At 37.4% G+C, this 25,668-nt stretch overlaps 3 protein-coding genes across 3 annotated transcripts; 1 reads left to right on the top strand and 2 right to left on the bottom strand.

The window, feature by feature from the left end:
* Positions 1 to 215: 215 nt before the first annotated feature.
* On the bottom strand, positions 216 to 12,263 carry PIP (proline iminopeptidase). The gene is made up of 11 exons (XM_008794828.5): positions 12,039 to 12,263; positions 9,084 to 9,286; positions 7,227 to 7,325; positions 7,026 to 7,136; positions 6,895 to 6,957; positions 6,666 to 6,759; positions 4,102 to 4,199; positions 3,373 to 3,474; positions 2,398 to 2,511; positions 1,844 to 1,918; positions 216 to 528 (listed from the first exon to the last, which is right to left on the bottom strand). The coding sequence occupies exons 1-11, from the start codon at positions 12,199 to 12,201 to the stop codon at positions 415 to 417; spliced, it is 1,236 nt and encodes a 411-aa protein (XP_008793050.4). The 5' UTR covers positions 12,202 to 12,263; the 3' UTR covers positions 216 to 414.
* A 3,100-nt stretch (positions 12,264 to 15,363) lies between these two features.
* Positions 15,364 to 17,699, top strand: LOC103709474 (photosystem I reaction center subunit VI, chloroplastic). Its single transcript, XM_008794827.6, has 3 exons — positions 15,364 to 15,573; positions 15,668 to 15,800; positions 17,327 to 17,699. Exons 1-3 carry the CDS (start codon positions 15,446 to 15,448, stop codon positions 17,504 to 17,506), a joined length of 441 nt encoding a protein of 146 aa, XP_008793049.1. The 5' UTR covers positions 15,364 to 15,445; the 3' UTR covers positions 17,507 to 17,699.
* Positions 17,700 to 20,562: 2,863 nt separating this feature from the next.
* LOC103709473 (rho guanine nucleotide exchange factor 8) lies at positions 20,563 to 24,929 on the bottom strand. Its single transcript, XM_008794826.6, has 7 exons — positions 24,432 to 24,929; positions 24,074 to 24,190; positions 22,919 to 23,073; positions 22,610 to 22,684; positions 22,255 to 22,524; positions 21,383 to 21,703; positions 20,563 to 21,257 (listed from the first exon to the last, which is right to left on the bottom strand). The coding sequence occupies exons 1-7, from the start codon at positions 24,697 to 24,699 to the stop codon at positions 20,814 to 20,816; spliced, it is 1,650 nt and encodes a 549-aa protein (XP_008793048.2). The 5' UTR covers positions 24,700 to 24,929; the 3' UTR covers positions 20,563 to 20,813.
* Between the last annotated feature and the right edge of the window lie 739 nt (positions 24,930 to 25,668).

The raw sequence follows: 25,668 nt of genomic DNA, 5'->3' as shown, positions 1-25,668 counted from the left end.
AATCGCAGCGACAACATGTCATGTAAGGAGCACGACATACAGAACTAAACAATAAATCTGGCATATGAACAACTCCAGTATGGGCCTCATTGAGTCAAGCTCTGACGACTGCAATGCGAAAAGCTTTGTTCTGACTTCAGGATTAAAACTACTAAGATGGCATGTTTCTACCCTCCTCTTAGACCCATGAAACGTTCAAAGATTCTGCTATGTTCTTTTAAGAAATTTTTGATGAATGGTAACCAATACATAGATCTACTAATAAAAATTCCAAATTCATTCTATATCTTATCAGAAGTAAGATGATAGTGCTTACACTGTTCCTTATTGTACGAGATACCAAATACAGACAAATGAAGACCAGCTTCCCATTGCAATCTCCTTTAAGCCTGATCCTTTTTAGCTCCCAAACATCTAGTTACATTTAAATCCACCAGTTTTCAAGATGTTCTTGAATTTCTCATTGGCTGCCACTAGCTCAGCAGCAATCCCAGCTTCATTAGCAGAATGGCCTGCATCTGGGACTACCTGTTTTTGCTCGCAAGAGAATTACAGCTTAGTCCTTCCCACTTATACAGTATCAGAGTGCGACGTGTGTGTTAGAGAAAGAGAGAGAGTACTAAATGTAATTGCAGCTGTTTGCATCATGGAGTAAAATTGCTAAAACATGACCAGCCAATGAAAGCATTAATTCAACAACTCAAAAATGTAACTTGCAAGGTTCTGCTCGTAAGTTCTTTATAAAATATACAAAGAAATTATGGAGATCTCCATGGAATTTAGCTTGCAATTTTCATAAACTTAGGCCTATTGGATACCAACGATTTCAGACTTGAATGCATATAATAAAAGACAGTTCTAGTCTAACAGAATGAAGTGCCCAACTTGCACAGTTTCACACTCATGCGAGCCAGGTGCTATGCTTGCAGCAGTACAACCACCCCTGGACAACAGTTCCCTTCATATTTCTTCCGTTACCATCAAAAGTGAAAATGGGGTCTCACCTAGGCACTTCTCCCTAAGATTGTTCACAGAATAGGCATGATAAATACAACTCTGGACTTCCAACTTTACAAATATGAATGTCGACACTCAATATTCCAAACAATAAGTCCTTTTCTGAAGAGGATTGGAGTGGATCACAAATTATCAGATTTGTTGAGATTCTTTTAAAACGAATATAATATAACAAGTTCCTTGTATAATAAGGAATAACACTTAAACTTTTTTCCATTAATAGTTAATATGCTATACAGTGATTTATATCATAAACAATATTTCTCTGCTTTAATGATATAGAGCAAGGTAGTAACAAACAAATAAAGGGTATTGTCTTTAACTGAAGCAAGTTTTCAATCATAAATATTGGGAATTATATCACTAGTCCAAACATTAAAAGCACAAGCAGCAATCAGACATGAAGAATGACAAGAGTCTAGATAGCAACTATCGTGGCCATAGATTATTGGAAACAAATTATCATTTTCAAACAGGGGAAAATATCACATAACAGCACCAAAATGGAAAACAAAAAAGGGATTCAATCCCTTTACATCAGAATAGGAAAGCTATCCTAGCAAAGGAAATGATTGATTTCATTCAAGCGGCCGAGCATGTATGTGAGTTGAAACTTTATGTTACTGATCTGTTAGCTCTCTGAGATTTTTCCAAATTAAACATGATGATTTTAATAAGTGACATTATTAATGCTGACGATGGAAAGATAAAATATATTAATCAATCAAAGAGGTTGCTCAAAGAATTGAAAATAACACTTTAAAGGCTATGCTGTGCTCAAACCTGGAGCATGAAAATGATGTTTAAAAAAAATAATTAGTCTGACCTTGAATTCCGCCTCTGGCCATGCTTTATGAAGATCCCAGGCAGACATCATAGGGCAGCAAACATCATATCTTCCCTGTCAAGTGTTAATTTAATAGTGATACTGAATGAGCAACAACCACACCTATTGCAGAGGACTAAAATAAAAAGCACAAGAAATTAAAAAAAAAAAGGAATACCAAATACTCCCAAGTTCACTACAAGATAGACACCAAAGATCTGGTCATTTCAATGAACAACAATTTTATTGAACTGCCAATAGAATCAGCATAAGACAAATTTCTAGATTTAGAGTTTATTTTCACTTTTGAGGTACATTAATTTCTCGAAGACTGCTGTGTATGTAATGTATTGACACACTACAGATCTAGAATGTTCAAAAGTCGGAGGCTGGCAGCAGACTGCCTAAACACAGCAGCTTCTACTCAAAGGTAAGAGGAACTAAATTTAGCATATTTAACTACTATATGAATCGCAATCTGGTAACAAACACTTGGTGAACCAGCAGTTCTAGGTGCTGCTTCATACTGGTTGTGTAACAGAAGCAACAAATACCTGAACAATTACAGTTCTGATATGCCGAATCTTGTCAACATTATCCAACAGGTACGAATCAGAGGGGAAAAATCCTTTGTTCACAAAGTAATGGTTTTCGATCCGTGCAAATGCCTGCAAAAATCAGTAACAAAGAAAAATAAAACTTGAGAAATCTTTTTTTATCCTGTTAAAATTATACCCTGGGTTTGAACTTATGGTTTCAGTGTTGCAAATATACTTGGCAGCATGAAGACGGCAGTTGAAGATCTATCCACATTAACAATGGCGACATATACTTGATGCAAGATTAAATGCAAAAATATCTCAATATCAATACATATTTGCCAGGGAACTTAAGAATCATATACATTTTAGAAATCTTGTAGTAAATATCATTGAGCTTTTGAAAGAATTCCAATCAAGCACCAAAATGATTTCCACTTATACAAGACATCAGCAGGAAAAGCAGACCCACAAATTGCAAGATAAAAGGACTGTTAAAACAAGATGAGTTCTTGTTTGCTGAGGTGTTTGCAAGCCGTCCTAAACTAAGTGTGTATAACAAAAATCTCACATAAATTGCACTTTTTCTAGGATCTTGACTCCTTTTGACACATTATACCTGCTAAAACAAATGTCAATCTTTCCTCTCATAGATTTTAAAAGTGCCAGTCAGCACGGTGCAAAGAATGCCATGCCACTGCCTCACCAGCACATAGCACATAGCACATAGCACACTAGTAACTCATGCCAGTAATTAGTATGCTGCTGTGCCAATGCATGCCACCTTTGTATGGCACCACATGGTAATGTACCATGGTAGTGCCAGGTTGAGAAGTATTTTTTTTCTTGTTTAGCATAGAGGGTATTCTCTTTTGTAAATATAATTTGAGAGCCAGCTTTTCACTCCAAGTACAGGATCACACTATAAACAATATATCATTTCACCATACCACCAAAGAAAATACAATTAGAGACAAAGAAAAGACTTGCCAATGAGAAGTCGTCATCTTCTCCTCTTTTGATATTCTCTTCATTTTGAATAAGATGGGCAGTCATCATCTCCCATGTAGTCCAAATTTTAGCAGCTGTAACCTGTAAAAAAGGATATAAACCAGTCAAAGTGATAGGTAATGACAAACAATTCAATATTTAAAATAGTTTGGCCCAGAACATGATCACTTCTCAGTTTAGATGTCATATGCTAGGAAAACAAATGTTGTGACGAATATTCATTGACCCATCGCAGGAGGAGGTGGGGGAGGTGATTGAATCTATTAATCATTAAGCAATTGCCAGCCAACAAAATGCCTCAACTTGCTAGTAGAAACCAAGCGAACATGTGAAAAAGACATGAAAGACCTTACATATTTTTCTTAGAGCAGAGAAAAATAATCCACATTAATCAACATACTCAAAACTAATAGTTGAAAGGTTATGGCATAACAATAACTAACAAGCCTTCAGTAGTTTGTCTGGGTTGGCTTTTGAATTGACCTCCGCCATTTTTCCTATAAAGAGTTAGGTCTATCATCAACACCAAAAAGATAAATAAACCACAAGCTTTTCATACATGTTTCTTATGCCTTCCTCTAGTTTTTCCACCAATTGGTTTGTGGCAATTTTGTTTCACTGGCTCACAGTCCCAGGCATATGAAATGTCTCAAAAACAATGGGAGTGAAAAAATAGAGCTGAACAGGAGAAAAATAGATAGTACATACCTGAATGTGATTATCATCAGAATTTAGCCTTTTGTGGTATGCAACAATAAAGTTGTCCCTTTCATTTTCTGGAATGAAATCTCTGAAGGGCTCCCATGCTGAAAATCCAAATGGATGACATCATGTCATGAGCAACAAAAATGACACACATCTAATAATTACAATTCATGAAATATGAAGAGATAGAAACAGCAAGCATCAATAATTAAGGTCCTCGGTGAAAGAATGATAGAGTGGCAAAGCCTCTTAGCCAATCTTCTGGTCAGTGAAATGCATAACTTAACCTTCCATGACCAAAGTGAAACATAATGAAGATCATTTATACAGCAGGCGACCTGGTACAAAAAGTGATCTTTCCTTGAGCTAAATCTTTATTAGTCTTTAGTCACCAACATCACATTCAGGTAACTCTACGTAAGATATGGTTCACGTTCTTTTTCCAAGCATGTAAGTATAAGTCCACATCATATACTAATGAGACTACAAAATTGCATAATTTCAGCCTTTGGGTGCACAGCACATTTCCATACTGAACACTAACAAAATGCCAGACAACATTTTACAGCTTTTCTAGTTGATTTTCTCGCCAGTGCAGGTCTAGAGTAATTAGACAATGAAACTGCACATTGCAGCTGTTTTGATGTGCAAACAAGAAGCTGTACAAAAGGTGTAGCATTGTAAATACATCTGTTGATAAATGTCATCTATGTTCACATATTCCCTTTTACTTTGAGCTTTCATGTGGATGGGAAATGAAAGAACTACTAGTTCCCAGAGAAGAAGAGCATTCCCCGGATTGTGTGTGTGTGCGTGGGGTGTGGGGGGAGGGAGGGGGGGGGGGGGGTGAGATTAGACCTCATCTCAACAAATAATTAAAATAAAAGGTCATGGTCCATAACCACCAAGTACAGGAAAGCCATGAGAGATAAGGTGGCTACTGGAAGCAAAAAAAATTATAGGATGCTCAGTTGCATATTAATCATTTTTTAATAGTTCATCGATGAGCGTATGAACTTACAAGTCGATGCCCCATTTATAACTTATCATATTAAAGGCAAGGATTTACTACAATAAAAAAAGAGAATGCGCTAGTAAATTAATTAAATGAATCGAGTCTCATTTGCAATTCATTGATATAAGTGTCAACAAAGAAAAGCTTCAGTTATTGGAAGCAAATGCACGAAGCTTTTGCACTTTGAACACGAGGCAAACTTGATAAGTCAGCCATGTATCCAGCATTACTCTCAAGCAAAGCAATGCTGTAGTGTTTTTATAGTAGGACTCCTCAAACAGGCAGATCTGGACCATAAGTGCTCTCAAGCTCGACCTGCATCATTGAAGGCTTGACTCAAAACCATCCCAGACTGTCCTTGGCCCAACAACATAAGCCAGGCAAAACCCGCTTGCAATATCACAAGTTGAACTTGAATTGGCCAAGTTTCTACATGGGGCAGACCAGGTCCCATTCAGGCCCAAGTGCAAACAATTGGTTGAATGATTTTTTTCTTCATTTTAGTTAACACAAAGAAAGATATAGCATGTGTTCTTGGGTACTGCTGCCAATTAAGTTTATCTAAAACTTTTTTCAGTGTGCTATGATACAAGCTGACAGCATACATTCAAATAAAATGCACAACTGCATGTACATGTCATCCTTGATCCAGATCTCATTGTGTTTTGTCCTCAGATCAAAACCAATTCGAGGCTCTGATTTATTTTTTTAACCCGAGCTCTTTCCAACCCAACTATACCTAAATTAGCTTGCATGAAAGGCAGGCTGTGGCTGATCATGCAAGATGTTGACTGGCCCAGCCCAGCGTGCATCCCTATCAAATAGCCGAGATCATCTAGGTAGAACTAGCCTTCTTGTTAAATGGACCACATCTCAAACTTACAAACCTCTAGCGATTTTAGAGCAAGAAAGGACCATAATTTACAAATTAAAAGGCTTTGGCCAACTAGATGAAATATGAGGGCAGAGAGATGCTAAAACAAGTATAATAGTTATTGTGTTTCATATAAATAATGCATATAATAAAGAGAAGTGCTAGGATGGTTTCTAGGTGAAGGTTAGGCAAATTGAATCTAGAAGAGGTGATAATATGCCTAATAAGATGACACCCAATGACTAGATTTCCTGTGTAGCTTGAAAACAAGTAAATCCGAGGGAATGAGACCAGTGTAAGGGCAATAAATCTGCATGCCTGAAACAATTAGTAGGGTGTTATTTCAATGAGAGAACCAGGATATGTTCTCTAATACCAAGCGTTAAAAGCAAAAAAACAAAATTCTCAAATTATTTGAGTATTCTATTGCACTTCATTTAAAAATATTTTATCAAGCATACATTTTAAAAAAGATAGATGGTAATGTATCTGCATAAAATAGCATTAACTGTTGCATTGTAATAACATTAGCTCCTTGAAAGATTTCTGCAGATCTGTGGTGTCAGGAAACCAATATTTACTGATCGAAATGCCTTTTATTCTGGCTGAACATTAGTGTGTGTTTCCAGAGAGCTAAAGAATCATTCAAAAAATAGCAAGAAACTTAAACCATCATACCATCTGGGAAGATAGCTGCCGCACCACCCTCATAAAACCAATCAAGCTCCTTTTTCCTTAACAAAAAAATGCCTCTAAGAATAATACCAGTGACCTTAGAAAAACACCAGAGAAAACGTTAGGAGTGTTTGTCCAGAGAAGGATCTTAAATGGCTAGAACAGCAAAGCATATAGACAAAGCACACTTGAATGTCATGTAGGAATGATGAAAGGTCAACTAATAGTTTACCCTGTCAGGGTGTGATTGGCTGTATGCAAGAGCCAGTGTGCTTCCCCATGATCCACCAAACACCTGCATTCTTCTGATATATGTAAGGTAATACCATTATAGGTGAGATGAAGCAGAGGTAGAAACCTTACCTCCCATTCTGGTATCTCTAAATGTTCCCTAAGCTTCTCAATGTCGTTAATTAAGTCCCAAGTTGTGTTGTCCTCTAAGCAGGCATGGGGAGTACTTTTACCTGAACCTCGCTGGAAATAATAATTTGGCATATCAACAAATGATTCTCTATAAAAGATTTACTTAACAAAGAACCTAAAATATTCACTCAGAAAGTGCACCTGATCAAATAAAATGATCCGATAAAACTCTGGGTCAAAGAATCGTCTATTGCTAGCTGAGGTTCCAGCTCCTGGTCCCCCGTGAAGAAACACAACAGGCTACCAAGAAGTTATATGAAAAGGAATAGAATGAATGATTAAAAGAGAGCTTAAGCAGAAAACTGTATGGAAGGTAAGAATAAGATAAAAAGATGGCACCAGTTTTAAAAGCATTGTAAAATAAAAATACAATTTCATGCAAGTCCAAGAAAGTCAGACCTACAATTTTACATAATTCTGGTTTCATGCGAGACGTCCTCTGCATCTGTTTCTAGACAGTAATATGTTACACGTTCCCACGAAATCCAGCAATTATATTTTATCTTGTACACCCAGTTTTATGTTTGGCCTATAAATACACTTAACCAGTGAAATCAAATATAGCTACCATGAATTTCAACACCCTTTGTACCACTCCAATAAAATGCCCCTCAAATGCACATCCTGCAATTCCATGAAATCAAAGGTGCATCCAAGATTTAAGTTAAAAGGTTCTTGGTGACAATGTTGAACCTAGGGATCTACTATCACAGTTACTCTCCATGTTGCCTTCCAAGGCCTCAGCCACATGCCTTCCTTGGCTTTCAAAGGATCTCAATAACATTGTCTTGCTGTTAAGTCTCAACTAATGCCTCTCCCACCTTCCTTCAGGAACTATGAAAACTTAAGGCTTGTAACTAGAACCATGCGTTTTGTCATCAGAAGATAACAAACTGGGTGGAACACAAGTAACCTGGTTTGAAAAGCTCATATCTTTAAGATCAAAGCCACCTTAAATAGCTTCCTTCTGTTATCTAGATTCATCTTCAGAATGCTTCTCTTAATTACTGAAGATACTTAACAAAATCTGTTGGTTGATCTTTCTGAATGGTGGTAGTAGTAAGGCAAAGGACTAAACCTTTTGATAGGACTTGCAAAAGCAAAAGATACAGCAGGTAGTATTTAGAGATATTTATAATTTCATATAATTTGTAAACTTCAGATGGCATTGTAGGTTTGGCTTCCTTTCATGGTGAACTCATTCTACTATTTGGAATTTTTTTAATTGATTGAAGGTCCAAAGTTCAAACATTCACATAGACAATTCACAATGCATGTATTTTAACAAACATAAATATCAAGGGTGGCAGTCTTTGTTTAGATGACAAGGAGGTCCAGATCCATATGTTGGCTTATTGCCACTTACCATAAAAAAGTTAAAGCAAAAGCATTTCTATGAGATTACAATCATATATTCCTGTTCAAAGGAAGTCCTCAAATACTTCAACATTTGAACATAGTGGGGAAGTAGTGCAAGCAATTTGAAGGGCAACGTTGGGTTTCTAGAATGGAAAATTAAGATCTTTATTCTAACCAATAATGGCAGATACAATCTATCTTATCAGATTGTAAGCATATCAACTAACAGGCAAGAGAATAGTAAAATAACAATTTACATTCTTTTTCACTACTCCCCTCCCTTTTCAAAGGTTGAGGTACAAGGGGAACATCATTTAGAAGTCAGGGAGAAAAAAATTAGGTACTCCTTGCTGTTTATACCACCTCCTCAATTATACTAAGCAATCTCAACATGACAGCAATCTACCTTTCCTCAAAATTAAATGGACAGAAACAGTCGGCTTTCAAAGTCAACAGCTACATCCTTCATTTCTGTAGGCAACAGGAGAGTCAGACAAATACAACATTTCCATGTTCCAACATGCAACAGCAAGCCTGTTTTAGTATCTAGATACTCCAAAGTTTCATACAATTCTATATTGTTTGAAACTTAATTGAAAATGGCAACATCAGATAATATGAATAAAGATGCTCACTCACATGCCCATTCGGGTTTCCAGACTGCTCCCAGTACAACGCATGGATATCTGAAACCTTCAAAAATCCTGAAGAGTATGGCTCTATATGTGGGTAAAGACTCCTATTCAACTCCTGAGATTCCTTTGATGTTTCCATAGAAGTCCAAAATTGTTGAGCAGTAGGAGAATATTGATTTTCAACACAAAAAAGCAACTTGTTCCTACCTGCATGTCATAGTCAGATCTTTAAATTACAAAAGGGATGAGGCCCTGATTGATGACTGAAAACAGAATGCATATGCTAAGAATGATTTTATATATTAAAATGCTTTTAAAATGAGTTTCAACTTTATTACAACCAACATATTCTGGAAATTATAATATCCTTCCTCAGATGCAACATATCAGCCTGAAAATTTGAACTTGAACATTTTTCATGTGAAAATTGAAAAAAATGCAAAAAGGACAAAACTAATTTGACTAGAGCTCAAGTTACATCAGTCTGGACACAAATGCGGAATACATGACATTATCGCACTCAAATTACATTAGTTTATTATCATGGCAGAAGCCGGAGGAATTATAGGACACAAGGACTGAGCTCAATTTCAGGATATGTGTAAGTTGGCATCTTTTAGAACACAAACCTTCTATAGTGATGTAAGTTTGCTATATCTGAAATACATGTCGAATTGGCTATACAGGTTTAGGGATACAAATCAGGAAAGAGGCTCGTCGAGGCAGATAGCAGTTAGTTCGCTCATAATTTAAGATCAGAATGATGTTTTCATATGAAGCAAGCAGTGAAAGTTGGAAGAATTTTGTGTGTGTGTGTGTGTGTGTGAGTGGTAAGGGGGGTGGGGAGGGGGGGAGAGAAAGAGAGAGAGAGAGAGAGAGAGAGAGAGAGAGTAATTAATACCAGAATCTGACCAAATAGAAAATGTTTATTGGGGAAAATGAAAGAAAATGGAAGAAAGTCCTAACATATAAGGTAGACTGCAGCAAGTCTTTTAGGAAGCATATGAGGTATAAAGATAAGGAACATATACACAACTTCTCCCACTGAGATTTTTCCTTCTTAAATAAATGTAACAAGATTGTTATGACCAAGACTTCAAGAAAGGGCAAAATGTCAGAAATTTTCAAAGAATACGGAAAATACAGTAAAGACAGCCAGAAGCTCAGTATGAAAGTATATAGTGTTGCGACACAATAAATATTAACAAGAAAGGAGACCATGCCTGAAACAAGGCAGCAAACTTACAGCACATTCCATTGAATCCAACTTACAGCAGGAAAAAAAATGCCTTCATAAGTTAAAATTCTGAATCAAATTAGAGCGATCAACTTCTTACTGCCAAAGAATTCTCCAATTCCACTCTTTCTACAGCACTCAGAAGAGATGCGAGAAATAGTACTCCAAACCATCATCTTTCTTTGGAATTCAATGTCCAAAACATTCATTTAGGCCAAGAATCAGATCTTGGAATGAGGAGTCATTATTTAATTTATTGAGCATGTAAATCAAAATCTAAACATCTAAATGTGGTCAAAATAATCTGAAGGTGCGCACCCTACTCTTCTGTCAACTCAGAAAGGACACAGCTTTTACATCTGGTCTATTCCCTTCCTAACAGTTTCTTGATTACTAAAATCTTAATAATATAGGGGATTTACATAAAAGTGTTCAAAATACTGCCATGTATCCCTCAACGTCCAAAGCAACAAAGCTATCAGCCCATATCTTGATTCCAAAACTATTCCACTCTTATTTCTTGCAACGATCTTAAAAATATTTTTCTTGTACCCAAAAACTGCAAGAATTCATGAAATTCATAGTATCCTACCTTTCTTATGAGTCTCAGCATAGCAGAAATCACAAATATTAAAAACAACAATCAGTGGTAGATAGTTTTCTCAACCCATCTCCGATAATAAATATGCCAAACAAGATGAAATTTCATCAGCCTTTCTGAATTATCTTCCCTCATGTGCATCGATGTCATGCAATCCAGTCTTTTACCACTTTTCCTTTCACTACCAACTACACTTCCCATAAAGTATATTTCCTTCAAGAATCGCGTTTGACAGACGCATCTAACTACCAAATGTAAAAAGTTTTGAAATTTGAAACGGTTATGAACCGTCCCTCCCCATTTAAACTCATTTAAAACCCATCCTAAATGCAATAGAGACGTTGGGCTCCAACGTTACTCCAGGTGGGAGAGAGAGGAGAGTCCTCTCACTCTCATTTAATTCCTCCTCTTCATATTCGTTAGTGTGCTTTTTCCTTCTGGGGTTTTTTCTTTCCTTTTTGATTTTCTTTCAAGCGGTGAGGGGAGAAGAGGAGGGGTTATCTTGCCGTTAGTCTCCTCTTCGTCAATCTCTCTTCGTCTTTTGGCTCTGAATCAATTGTGTACGAGTATATAAAAAAGTTCTTGTTGAGTTCAAGAGATTTTATAGTACCATGCGCGTTTACAAATTCAACGGTCTGTTGTATCTTGGGGAGAGATCCCCAGAATCCAGTGCATGTAAGAAGGTGAATCTCTTTCAAATACAGTAACTACACGTCTTTGAAAAAAATATTTATTTTATTTTGGATCGAAAGGAAACGACATCAAAGAGATAAGCATCGGAACCGGTTGTTTCAGTGAAATTAAATTATTTGTGGATTATTTAAGTTCTTTTGAGGGGATCTATATTTCCATCACTAGATTCCTTTTCCCCATCCTTCTATATCGTTCTTAATATCTAAACCATCCGGCACCAAATTGACAAGCAAATTAGAGCAACGACCCAACGATCAAGCAAAATTTCTTCCTCTCGATGGAGAAACAAAGAATTAGAGATCCACTTCACGGATCAAGAACAGAAAAGAATCCCGAACCTAACAGAGGCGCTTCGTGATCAACCTGGGGTTTTCTTGATTTGGAATAAGATATCATCTAGAGAGAGAGAGAGAGAGAGAGAGGTATACCTGAGGGAGTCTTGTTGCTGGGAAGGCGATGAAGGGGGAGGGAGGGACGGGATCGAGGAAAGAAGGGAACGATCGGCGTGGTGTTGGGGGTTTTAAGGAGGGGAGGAAAAAAGAGCGAGGCGGCGGCAGTGCCGAATTGGGGACTGGCGAGGCCAAGTCTCATTTGACCGATCGGAGACGCTCGGGAGGGCCGGTCTTGTGGTGGATCCCTTGGTTCCGCTTGATGGGAGGCTTTCGTACGATTCCCCGGTCTCATACAGTAGTTGCTGGGAAACGCGTTTACGGGGCTCGATTCACGCTCATTAAAGTTTTCCGGATTCCTTTTCGCATTTCGTTTCTCAGTTTATAATATTCTGTTTTTTTTAGCAAAAAGGAGGAAATTAAGAAGCTTTTGATCAACGAGTATATATGAAACGCTTAAAATAGATGAGTTTTTAAAATAGAGTTATTTAATTATTTTTCACAAAATATGTAAATATGTTTTATGAATATCTATTTTAAGTATAAATTTCTTGCAAGTGTATTAAAAACTGGGATTTTATAAAGCTTAATATACTATTTTTTTTACTTATATTTTTATTAAGAAGAAAGTTATTTGACGAAACTAAATAAATGGATTTATTCCAACTTGCTCCCCCATTTTCACCCAAAAGTTATCTCTGCTTATTTCACCAAAACAATATAACTAATATGGAACATACAAGCTCTAAAAATAAAATAAGTTTCTTATACCAAAAAAAAATATATTCTATTTTAGCCTTGTAGAAGTCAAAAAAATGGTCTGGATAAGACTTGGAAGAGAGGTCTTCTACAACAAATAAATAAATTTTACACACATTAGGGCTATGATGGGCCCAAGTTAGCCCAAGGCCTAGCTAGCCATGTCAGGTCGGATTTTGGCCTAGCTTCAAAATATTTTGATTAGACTTGAGCCTAAAAATAGGGCCTAATTAAATTTCAAACCGAGCTTGGATTAATGCTTGGCTCAATTCTAGTCTAATGCAAATCTAGTCCAAAAACTTGACATAATCTAGGTAGGCATTATTGAGCACAACATGAAGCGAATACTTAAGTAGCTAACCTAGCTTAATACTTGGCTTTTGACCAACTCATATTCTCGTGCCTCTGCTCGATCATTAGAGCGGATAAATTTAGAGGAGTCACTTTGACAATATGCAATATAACACATACGTCATTCTCAAATGGAAATTCAAATCTTTCTATCTTTGGGAAGAAGATCCTACTCATAATATGGTGGAGAAGCCTCATCTCAATACTCAATTAATTCACATCTACCTTCTCATACCGTGTAACATTCTCTCTGCCCAAAATACAGTGAAGCCCAATGTGCCTATCCTCCAACCTATCCAAAAGCATGCCATTGTTGGGCATGCGGAAAATGCGGCTCAGCACATAACAATCCAACTCAATCTCTAGCCTTTTTACAATTGAGATTATATTACTTATCCCAAATTTAAGGTTGTGGTAAAACTCACGTGCGAGATAGAGATAAGTGAGTATTCTAAGACTACACACTCCCATCTTTGGCTCTTGATTCTCTCCCCAATCATGAATCCCTCACTCTCCAAATAGGATAAATCAATATTCCAACTAATAGTGGCATTATGAGTAGCAAAGGGTGCCTTATTCGGCATCTTCCGTGAGGGAGAAGACTCTGAATGGTAGGGGGAATGGTGTCTAGCTCAAGGAGCTGAAAAATGCTCCACCTTTTTCTTCTTTCTTCTCCCTTCTTCTTCTTCTTCATGGATGGGTTGAGGCTTCCTTCTTTAAGCCATTTTCTTCTTTGGTGCTATTGAAAGCTAATCGAAAGCTTGCAGCCCAAGAAAACTAGATGGAAAGGGTGGATATGAAGAATGGAGAGAAAAGGGGGAACAATGATTTGGAATGGGAAGAGTAGAAGAACAAGAGATTGGCTCACCTTAAATTGGGGTCACTACCCAAGATGGGTCGACCCTTGGGTCCCCTTCGAAGCAGTGGGAAAGCAAGGGCCGACCCTTGGGTCGACTCCTTAACTTGTTGCACACTGGAGGTCGACCTAGGTGTCAACTTCTAGCATTTCAAAGATATGGGGTCAACTCGATAGTGCTAGGGATCGACTCCACAGTCCTGGAGTCGGCTGTCAAGGCTTTCTAAGTTCAAAAAAATCGAAAATAAAGATCTAAACAAGGAAAAATATTCCAAGATATGAAATTTCATCAAACTTAAGAACAATTGAATAAATATCTATGGATTGAAGTGAGGCAAATGGGTCACAAATCCCTAATTCTCATCTAATCTTACTAAATCTATTTTTACTAAGAGGCTTGGTAAAGTTGTTAGCTATTTTTTTTTAATAAGTATAAACAAAGTCAAGCATCACATCATTATTTTGAACACGATCTCTTATAAAATGATGTCTTATGTCAATGTATTTAGTTCTTGAACGTTGAATTAGATGGTTAGTTAAATTAATTGCACTTGTGTTATCACATCTTATGGAAATTTTATTAAGTTTAATGCTATAATTCTCAAGTTGTTGCTTAATCCATAAGATTTGAGCTCAACAATTTCTGACCGCAATGTATTCAGCCTCGACCGATGACAATGCTACTAAATTTTATTTCTTGCTAAACCAAAATATTAACTCTACTTTTAAAAATTGACAAATTCTACTAGTACATTTTCCATCTTTTTTACTACAAGCAAAATTTTCATGTGAATATCCAACTAAATTAATTAAATATTGCTTCGAATGCCACAAACCTAAGTTTCGAGTGCTATACAAGTATCTTAGAACACTTTTAACAGCAGTTAAATATGATTCTTTAGGATTAGCTTGAATCTATTGAGTGCATATAAATCTATTGAGCGCATCAAAAGTCCTCTAGGTTATATATGATGCCGCCTAGATTGTTTGGGGAGGGTTTTCTATTTTTGATTAATTCTTTATGTAGGAAGCTACTTTGCCATTCTTTGCTGCTAATCATTCTTGTTATCAATGCTACATATTCAATTTATGGTTTGATCAGTCCTTTGTTCTGGACCCTGTGTGCAAATCTAATCTCCAAGCATCATTCTGTTCTTTCACTGAGATCACCACACTGCTGTTTGCGGGTTTGCAGATCTAAGTCAGCAGATGCAACAGCCACCTGGATTTGTCACAGCCAGAGCAACAAGCCTTACATTCCATCACCTTCACGTCATGGCGCATCTAAGACAGCAGCCTCACGTATCAGGATAACCCTGTCCAGATGGCCACGTGTCATTCCTTCAGTGGGCGCTCCTCTCATCTCTAGATTCTCTACCACCCAAACAATCCCTCTCCCGAACATTTCCAATCCTATAGGCAGAATAAGAGAAGGAGAAATTCGCAAAAGGCGCGAAGCCTGCAAGGTGGCAGCAGCAAAATGGCATCCTCAACTGCCGTCGCAGCCGTACATCCGATCGCCGTCAGGGGCCTCGCCGGCAGCTCTTTCAACGGCACCAAGCTCGCCGTCAGGTCCCCTCGCCGGACTCACTTTCGTCCTAACCTCCGGTAGAGTCTTTTTTTGCCCCCCTCCTTTTAACGTCTGTCCATCGTGTATGACAATCAGACGGCTCCGAATTCATCAGAATTGTCCTCTTGGCAGGTCCAGCACCGTCACAGTAGTGGCGAAGTACGGCGAGAAGAGCGTGTACTTCGATCTGGAGGACCTCGGCAACACCACCGGTCAGTGGGATTTGTACGGATCCGATGCCCCTTCGCCTTACAATCCCCTTCAGGTAATGTGATCTCGAACATTTACTTCCTAGATTTGTGTAGTAGATCTTTGAATTCTCTCTCTCTCTCTCCCTTTTGATAATTTTAAACAGAAATTGAATGCGAATAGGCTTGCCATGTTCGACATCTAAGTACCAAGTTTTCTAAGTAATTCGTGTAAGAATACAGATATTTTCTTGGAATTAAAATAGTTGCCAGAAACAATATTTGATGAGCGATCTAACTTGTTAACACTTCATTTATCCAAACTTGATATAAACGCACATTGTTCATTCTTCAACATATCATATTTTAGATGTGGTTGTTTTTTATTAATTGGCTAAATTTGTTTGTTATACAATGTGCTGGAAAGATCCAGCTGTTGGAGAGTATGAACTCATAGATTTAGAAGATTTATGTACAGAAGAATGTAGAAAACATCTGAACCACAAGTGGCAAATGAAAATGATTTGGTCAGATATTTTTTCAGAGTTAATCTCGGAAGATTAATTATTCTGGACAAGAAATATGTTGGTACAGGCTTCTATATGATTTGGTAACATTTGAGGAGCATTTAATAATTGATGATTGCTTAAAGACCAAAATCTCTCTGTCTCTCTATCTCTCTGAGATGTCTCATGGTTTTGGAAGAAAGCCACAAGAATTTTCAGCATAGACAATCATATTCCTTTAACCAACTAAACGCATCAGATATTTGTGAAAACGGATTAGCATGATGCAATCAAACTGTTATCTCAAATTCTAAAATTAGGACGAGTTTAGGGTTTAGGGTCCAAACATAAGGAATCTTTGGCTGGTAGGGTGCATGCCATAAAACTCAGAAGGCAAGTTGGTGAATGAGAAGTGCAATGATTTGCAGTTTAAGGCCATGAAGCCCAGTGGAAACTTTCTAAAGTCTTCCTAGACTTTGAAGGAGTCTAGAGGAAGAGAAACATAAATGGCAATACATAAGGGCCTGTTTGGTATTGTTGTTTTTTTTGTAATTTTGTATCCTCACAATAAAGTGAAATACCAGATGGAGCTTGATGTTGGAGACAGCATTTGCAAGGAACCTCTGCCATCCCTTGCTTTAATTATCACTTTTTCTGAGTGCAATAAATTTTTGCTGTTAAAAACTATAAAGGTTTTACAAACTATTTAACGAATAGAAGGTTTTCATCATACATATTTGTTCAATCTAGTTCAATTTTCTTCTTGGATCTTCAGGAAAAAAAACAGGAAATGAAATTGATACCAAAAATTTCCTAAAAAATTCGTACACACGCACGCACAAAAGAAATCTGTGGCACTACATGATTAGAGATTTACCTCAGGAAATGCATGCTTCATACAGCTATGCTTGTACGATCTGTTGATGTGGTGTTGCAAATTAGCACGTCTCTTTTGCTTCTTTATGCAATGCAGGGTAAAATTATAAGCTTAGATTCATGCATATAGATGTAACTAGTATTTACATATGCTTGTATATGTCGGAGCACATTGCTATGTTGCAACAATTGACACCAATAATATGTATATGGACATGCAGAGCAAGTTCTTTGAGACATTTGCAGCCCCATTCGCCAAGAGGGGTTTGTTGTTGAAGTTCTTGATAGTAGGTGGTGGCTCCTTGCTTGCCTACCTAAGCTCCACAGCTTCTGGTGACATACTACCAATCAAGAAAGGCCCTCAACTGCCACCCACCAAAGGGCCACGCGGCAAGATATGATTTGCATTGACCATGAGAGAATCTCTGTCTCTCTTTGTTTATGTTGTCGATATGTGTCGTTTGATCAACTTTGTAAGTAAAGCCTGGTTGCCCTTTTTTGCTGATTGTAGCCATAAACGTGATCTCAAATAGTTCTCTTGTGCTAAGTCAGGATACTTTGATCAGAGTTAATCGGCTTCATATATTATTTATAGTTCTGTGTAACATGATCATCTGATTGGTCTTGATATACTCTTGAATAATAAGATGAAAATAGTATAAGTGGCTGCAACAGTTAATGGTAACATTTGGCACCATTATTAAAATCTCAACATACATTTGAGGACAGGTTTGCCATAGTTCTCTTCTGATTAAACATTCAATAGACTTAACATGGATCTTCCAGACAGAAGTAACTTATAAACCTTAAGTACTCCTTTTACATTAAAATGAGTTCTCATGAACTTCCTTTTTAAGTCTCTATAAATAAGTATGGTTCCATTCTTCATGTTTCACAGAGAGTTGATTGATACCATCATTACAATTTGGGGAGTCAGGATCATCAAGTGATAAATAGTAACAGGAAAAAGCAGCGTCCAAATGCATCAAACATGATAGTAGTAATTTCCTAGCAATAAGGTATGATGCAACCCAGATGACTCGATCTTATATGCCTCTTATGTGCATCTCATCTATGTATAGAAGAGGTCAATTGTCTTTCTCTTGTTCTTGCTCTTCTCGTGAGCTCCTAATCCTCAGATGGCTTCCTTTAGTAGTAATAGGATAACATTCTTTAAAAATTCATTTTCAAAGAGTCAATGAAAATAAGAGTACAAGTCTACTATGCAATTACCTTGCTTTATAAACAAAGATAAGATTGTAAGCTTGTAGCTCTTATCCTTTCTGCTATATGCCTTAATGGAGCTGAAGGAACTTGGGCTCCTTTATTTTCTCTTTCTGATTTTTCAGTATGTAATACAAACCATATGTTCCTCCTCGATGGTTTCCACTGATCTCTTCCTTTACTCAAGGTATTTGAAAAGTTGAACTAGTTGTATAATTTTGACATTATAAGTATATTTAAAAGGAGAAAAAGCTTAACAAATGAAAAGAAATAGAATTTTCTGGAAGTCAGCTAGATAAGTCTCTGCAAGTTCGTTATAAAAATAAGGTGCAATTCATATGCCCTCTGAATTTTGGAACCAACTCTATAGTTCCTAGATTGTCACCTCGCTCCTCAGGAAAGCTTCCCTGGAAATGCCTTTTTCACTGGTTTATGTCATGAAGGGCTTTTCAAAACTTCAACCTCAGACCATGAAACATTTGGGTCTTTGATCAACTACTGATTAGACATCATGTTCCTTAACTAGAATTCTCAAGATCTACCCTATTTTCATTGGTTTATATTATACAGAACATTAGAAAGGTTGGAAGCTTTATTCAGACTCCATGTAATTATTATTAAAACCTCATGCAATACTAGTTCTTCAAATGTTCAATCATCTTTTTAATAGAAATCCTTTTTTTGGTCTTTGTGTGTATGATTCGTCATGTAGAGCCCCTGAAGTCTTGAAATCTTGATCCTTATTTAACCCTCGAAAAAAAAGAAATCTTCATGCATGCTTGCATCAAAATTAGCAATTTATGTTGGAATATGTGCTCCATAGCAAGAATTTCTATGGATCTTCTGTTGAGTCATCGACTTAAACATTTTTTGTTCATAACCGCCTATACGCCCATTATAACCTATTGTTATATTGTTTAGAACACATATACATATGTTCTCTCTCTCTCTCTCCATATATATATATGTACACACATACACACACACACACACACACATATTATCATCCTTTCATAGGTCAAGAGCATTCAAAATAAAGCTTATCAAGAGGGTGAAAAATTGGGAGAAGACGTGTTTAATAAGAAAAGGAGAGGGTGGATTTCTTGGGAGTTTATTCCCCTCTAGTATATTACCTGGATACTCCATTTTAAAGCTCTCTATGAGTGTCGAATCTTATGGATACTTGGACATGGTAGAATAAGACATGATATGACTGGACACTCCACTCTAAAGTATCTCCTGCCAATGTTAGTATAAGGTATCCAACCTTTGGCACTTTTTTTCAGAGTGTCATGCAAAGGACCCTGAGTTTTAGGGGTTGGACACTTGAAGTGAGGTGTCCTTCAGTTTTTCTAGACACTTTAGATGAAGTGTCTTTATGTTTTTAATATAAAGTAATCAAGATGATATGTACACTTTAAGCAAACTATCGTTATATTCTTAATGTAAAGTTATCATAATTAAATTGAAAACTTTAAGTGAAATATCATTATATTTTTAATGTAAATATATCAACATTAGTCATCATTTTAAGTATCTCAATATATCTTAAATGAACCAAGAAAATAAATTAAACATTTCACAAACTTGTGTTCGAATAAGCATCAAAGACACGAGCACATTATATACATAGGTACATACGTACATGCATATAGTTATACACAAACACACGCACATACTCTTATATGCGGTGCTCCCAGTCCTAGATTTGTAGAGGCTGCCGTTTCCGACACTTGAAGACACTCAGAAACTTGGCACCCATGCCAAGTGTCCGGATGGCACTGTCCCTTGGCAATGCTATGAGCAAGAACAGTTCAAGGATTTCTATGTTTATTATTAGTATTATTTTTTTTGCTTCTGAGGAACTAAGTTTAACTTCTTTTGACTTTGCCTTTTCTTTTACTCTCATTACAAAATGGAACTTTGTCTGATTCTAATGTTAGTCAGATTATCATTGTATTATTCAACAAACAGAAAATTTTAAATTGATGGATCTTCTACCTGCTTATACCAACAACATAACCATTCAAATAATAATAATAATAATAATAATAATGTGGTATGGGTAATTGGAGGTGAGTCAAAATAGTTTTGCTGTCATATGTGAATCCTTGGTTGCACCCTCGAACAGTCCTGTTATGTTATGTTCTCCCATGAACACTTGAACACTAGTATTTTTGAGTGCAATGTTTTCATGCGATGAGGAGATTCTATGAACACTTTCTGTTGGTCATGCAAGAGAATGTCAAAATTTCTTGTACAGAGTTCATTCAGAATCTTCTCAGGAGTTATAGTGTCATTATCAACAAGAGATCAGTAGCTTCAAGAGTGTACAGGGGTATGTCAGAAGCACCCAAACTGCGAAACCCAGCAACAGTGCCGAAAGTTTCATATAGTAAAGCTCTGATGTGTCTGAAGACTTATATTTGCGTTTGTTGCCTCCTGCACAGCATCCATCTCTTTTTCCTTTGCTTCTGGCACATCTTAATGGAGAGATGATGGGCTTCTCAAGCCTCCCAAGATCTCTATCTTCTCTATGTAGGAAAATTTCTTGTTAGTTACGATAGGAGGAGGCTTTTTCATCAACTTTCCATCTTCTGAGTTCGACATTTCCTCCAAGTTACCTGAATCCTTCTTTTTTGTCTCAGAGTCCTGTTCTACTTGCCAACCCATGAAATCTGATAGAGTCATCGAAGCGGGTGCTTCCATTTGATTAAGCTTCTCGATCTCTGCTTGAGGATCAAGGACCTTCACCTTTCCTGTGACTGGCTCCGTATCTGTCAACGTGGGCCTTTTCTTTGTTCCTCCAAGTGTTGGATCTTGAGCGAGAGAATCAGCATATAGGACATCTTCAATTCGAGATATCACAGTGAAAGCCAAGCTTTCTAGAACTCTCGAGTAGCTTTCCAGAATGGAGTGTCCAACATCCTAAAGAGATGGATATGGAAAATTCAAGAGAAAAGGCTGAGTATCTGTCAATTGCTGTTGTTGAGAACAATATGATATTTTGGCAGATTGAAGAAAGTTAAGATAGTGAAATTTGGTCTTTTTACCTTATTGTATTGAATCTTGCTGATATCGAGAGCTGATTGAGGAATACCAGGGAACCTGTGCTTTAGTATGAGTAAGATGGTCTCTGCTCTCTCTTCAAATTGTTCCCTCTTCTCCAAGCTAACAGCTGATCCCCAAGAAGATTTTCCATCTTTACTGTGCATCTTCCTCTTCCAAATTACAATAGATGCCTCAATTCGGTTTTTGAGGTCGAGAATCTTGTGTTCTGTGGACAAGTCTAAGGATCCCAGGAATTCTTCAGGGTCGAAAACATCAACTGTTATACTCCGATATAGTGCATCTCCAAGGCTTACTCTCCCATTCTATCATATAGAGTAAAAGTACTTCAACTTTAATTTATAGTACAATAACTGGAAGGGGGAACCGGTTTGAATAACAGGATAAGGAGCATTAGGTCATCAGAATTTATATAAACAGCGGTCAATGATCGGTGGAAGAAAATTTATCTATTTTAATACAACGTTAGGAATTTGAAGATGAACTGCATTGTTCATGATAAGCATATGTTAGTTTACTAGAGGATACTGATCTAATGAACATAAGAAAGTAACTAGAAGAATCTGGGTTTAAACTTAATGTTAGAAAGGCATTGTGTAGATATCAGTAAGCATGCCAAACACAGATTAAAAGCTGACTATAGAAGTAAAGATGGGCCTGAAGTCATAACAATAAATTCCCCTTCTCTAAAAGCATATCAAAATTATTCTGGTGCAGAATCTTTATTCTATCACCGACGGTTAGTTCAGCAGATGCAGAACTTATGTATCATCGACAGGCTCGGAATAGTATTGAAGTAGTAATAAGTGCATGCTAGAATAGTTAATATGAATGGAATCTTATTCCGGGAGTCTACCTTAGGAAGGGATTCGATATATGCTTCTGGAATTTCCATTTCCATGAGAACATTAGCATTTATAGCCATAGCAGCCTTGAGCACTTGGTTCACAAGCTCCTTCAGATGCTGAAGCCATTTTCTGGACATCTCAGAAAGACCACTTGGAGGGACTTTCACGGTTGGAAGCCACCATTTGTCATCCTTTTTTCGTGTTCCCCTCTCAGACTCATCAGCATCTCTGGACGCATACCAGAACTCATTATGGTCTTTGAAGCGGTCAAGGTATTCCTGTTTTATCAGAGGACAAGGATTAAAATAAATTCTAGTTGAATGATTAAAAATGAACCTCTAAAAGTCATATAGACTTCCTTACAATGAGCATTGCGTCAAGCTTGCGCAATGCTGGGATATTCATGTGAAGATCTCTGCGTTGCTGAGTTACCATTATCTGTAAGGTTTATAAAACCAAGAAAAAGAAAAGAAAGAAGGAAATTGAGTTTTAGTCTTGCATTCAGAATTGAGGCAGTTTTTTTTGTTTTAATGGATATATTCTATAACCTCAGAAGGGATTAATGTAATTAAAAGTGCAAAAGATATGAATTATGTGTGTGTGTGTGTGTGTGTGTGTGTGTGAGAGAGAGAGAGAGAGAGAGAGAGAGAGAGAATGGAGTTTCATTAAGACCTCCATGCTGGTTCCATCCTTGGATTTCTGTTGGGAAGCAACAAACTCTACTATGTGATCAGTGACTGACAAAAGCCAATCAATTTCCCTCCTCCACCTAGCCTTCCTTTCTGCTGACATGGGTTCCAAACGCCATTGCTCCCCGAAAACAGAAGCTGAACCAATCAGAAAGAAATTATAAAAAAAAGAGTTTTTAGAATATTTGTATATGTGCTGGTGACGATATCAGGAGTATCTATAGCATGGGTTGTTTCATGAATAGGATTTTTATAAGCCTAGAAAGCCAATCATCTAATACAAGTAGGTCATGCCTACAAACAGGTCAAGTCATATTATTCTACAGCATCAATATAAATGAGAGAGGGAAAAATCATGTTCTTCCTACATTCTGTAAAGAGAGTAGCTTCTTGGCATACAGAAAGTTCTCGCATCAATAAATAATTTTGGATTAAATCTGGTGAGTCTTTAAGAAAAGGCATTTTATGCGTAAAAATGTTATCCTTTTCTTTAAATAATATCCTATTACTCATAAATTTAGTGTGCAATTATCAAAGCTGCGCCAGGATATCAACTAAAGTTAGATACTGGTAATATTAGATCTATTGTCAATATGATAGCAACTCTGAATTCTCTTTAGATGCAGAAGCTATCTAACATTCACCGGGAGATGTTTTAGATGTGAATAAACATCAACACAACCATCACAAATAGTGGAGAAAAACAAGGATACTAGGATCCAAATAGTGGAAAAAGTCGATTGAGACACTATTTCTTTTTTTTTTTTTTTAAAAAAAAAAGAACTCTTCTAATTTCTAAAGGCTTGTAACTTGGATAGGAACCAATAGCTAGGAATGTGGGATTCATGCAACAATCGGAATCTGGTAGGATAAAGGCTTGTTGTTTGCGTTCATTTTTATCTGGATTGTTCTTCTTTGCAAATTCAGGAGAATTCTGACAAGAAAATACTTCCTTTCTCCAAACTAGTATATTGTTTCATGGATGAGCAAGGGTTTCAGGTCAAGGTCATAATAAGAATCACATAAATTTGTGCATAGATTGTAAATTTCACCTCCCATTAATTGCTTCAGATTGCCGTGATGAACTATACTATGTGTCAACAGTTTAGTACATAAATGAGTCAAACTCTAGCAATACCTGCAAGATTGGTGACGGCATTGGACAAAGCCAGAGCTGAAGAAACTCCTTTTCCACCACCTGACATGTCTTCACCCAGCAGCAGCTTCGCGAACCTCTCCTTCATCAACTCCATATCTAAATCGGACCCATCAAAGACAGTAATAAGTCAACACAAACTTATTGAATTCTTGCTACAGATTATTGTTACTTAAAAGCAAATCTAGGAGGCGAGCTCCCTCAAGCATCCGAATTCAAAACTTTCTTGTCCAAACTTTCACTCCACATTTGGATCTTTCTCTATAGCATATGATACAATCATCTCAAAGCTCCTTGGATATCAATTCCAATCGTATGCATAACCTCTGGGCTGGCTTACCTGAGGGTTGCCCATGGCTGCCTCCATCCTTGCTTAGGCGGGACTTGGGTGCGACATCCAACGAGCGATCGAGCACGCTGCCTACCTGTTCCACAGGGTGATCCGACGTCGTCCCATGGCTCCTCCAGAGTTTCTTGTCATCTACAGCTGATTCATTTCCACCGGCCGCCTCCAGAATCACGCTGTGCACCTTGCGCCCCGAATCAAACATCCTTCTACCTTGAATCAACCTTTCGAGGCTGTGTCCTCTCTTGAGGAATCGAACCATCACACGCAGGTCAGAGTATTCAGATCAAGCAATGTGGAAGGGAGCCATGTCATGCCTTGCCATGGAGAGAATTTGACAAGACAGAAAGTAGTAGTTGGAGGCAGGTACTAAAGAGATTGCATGAGAAGGCCACCTCTCTTATGAAGTAAGGAGATGGAAAGGAAAGCTGAAGACTCTGGTTAGGAGACAAGAGAAGAAACCAATCTCTTTGATGAGGGCAGGGGAAGGGAGGAAGGATGGTAAAGGTGGAAACTTTGATCCTGGAGAGTTTCTAAGAGATAGGAGGAACCCACCTCTCCAATGGGGCCAGGAGGAGGAGGGTGAGGTAAAGTGGGGACTTTGTTGTTGGGAGACAGTTGTAGGGATGAGAGAAGAACCCCACCCTCCTAATGTGCCCAAGGCAATGGAGGCACTACTTGGGAAATTGAGGTTTTCCTCTTTTGCTGCATTGCTACATTGAGTTGGTCTTTGGGTAGAACCTCTCTTTCTTTTAGTTTGTTTTCTCTTCATTCTAATTAAATTTAGACAACTCTTGGGGGACGTGGGGTGCATGTCGAGAGAGAGAGAGAGAGGGAAGGATAAAATAGAAAGGAGTTTTTTTTAGAGGTGGAGTTTGAGGGAGAGAGATTTGAGGGTTCGTTTTCCGTTTTCTGTTATTTTAGGCTCTGAGGCTGGCAGACAGCCCGGGAAACAGGGGCGGCCTCAAATCTAGGACCACTTTGGTCCTTTTAATGAGTTGTTTAGTTAAACGACATAGATAACTCTAAATACATATCAGATATATGCAGTATATTCTTTTTGTATGAAGGAATTCCAAGATTCCACTATTTTAATTGCTCAAAATTATCTCCTTTCATCCTAGAATTTTTCAGAAATGTTCAGATTATTTCAGTTATGCTTATATTAAGTGATGAAAGAGAGTCTGCTTCAATAATTTGCCATTTATCTTGAGAAATATCACATCAAAAA

This window comes from Phoenix dactylifera, chromosome 9 (genome assembly GCF_051530095.1).
Source record: "Phoenix dactylifera cultivar Ajwa chromosome 9, Ajwa_hap1_PhDact_Kaust_v1.1, whole genome shotgun sequence".
Classification (NCBI taxonomy): domain Eukaryota; kingdom Viridiplantae; phylum Streptophyta; class Magnoliopsida; order Arecales; family Arecaceae; genus Phoenix; species Phoenix dactylifera.
The sequence above is the reverse complement of the archived record's forward strand: the minus strand, read 5'-3'. Positions and strand labels throughout refer to the sequence as shown.

Bases quoted from the DNA above. Each gene is read 5' to 3' on its own strand.
- PIP (XM_008794828.5), bottom strand. From the start codon at position 12,201: ATGAGACTTGGCCTCGCCAGTCCCCAATTCGGCACTGCCGCCGCCTCG. The intron at 7,137-7,226 runs GTGCACTTTCTG...TATTATTTCCAG, and splicing joins GGATCATTTTATTTGATCAG to CGAGGTTCAGGTAAAAGTAC. The intron at 4,200-6,665 runs GTATGATGGTTT...TTGGATTTTCAG, and splicing joins GGCAGCTATCTTCCCAGATG to CATGGGAGCCCTTCAGAGAT.
- LOC103709474 (XM_008794827.6), top strand. From the start codon at position 15,446: ATGGCATCCTCAACTGCCGTCGCAGCCGTACATCCGATCGCCGTCAGG. The intron at 15,574-15,667 runs GTAGAGTCTTTT...TCCTCTTGGCAG, and splicing joins CACTTTCGTCCTAACCTCCG to GTCCAGCACCGTCACAGTAG. The intron at 15,801-17,326 runs GTAATGTGATCT...ATGGACATGCAG, and splicing joins CGCCTTACAATCCCCTTCAG to AGCAAGTTCTTTGAGACATT.
- LOC103709473 (XM_008794826.6), bottom strand. From the start codon at position 24,699: ATGGTTCGATTCCTCAAGAGAGGACACAGCCTCGAAAGGTTGATTCAA. The intron at 22,685-22,918 runs GTCTTAATGAAA...TAAACCTTACAG, and splicing joins AGGATGGAACCAGCATGGAG to ATAATGGTAACTCAGCAACG. The intron at 22,525-22,609 runs GTAAGGAAGTCT...CTGATAAAACAG, and splicing joins AGCTTGACGCAATGCTCATT to GAATACCTTGACCGCTTCAA.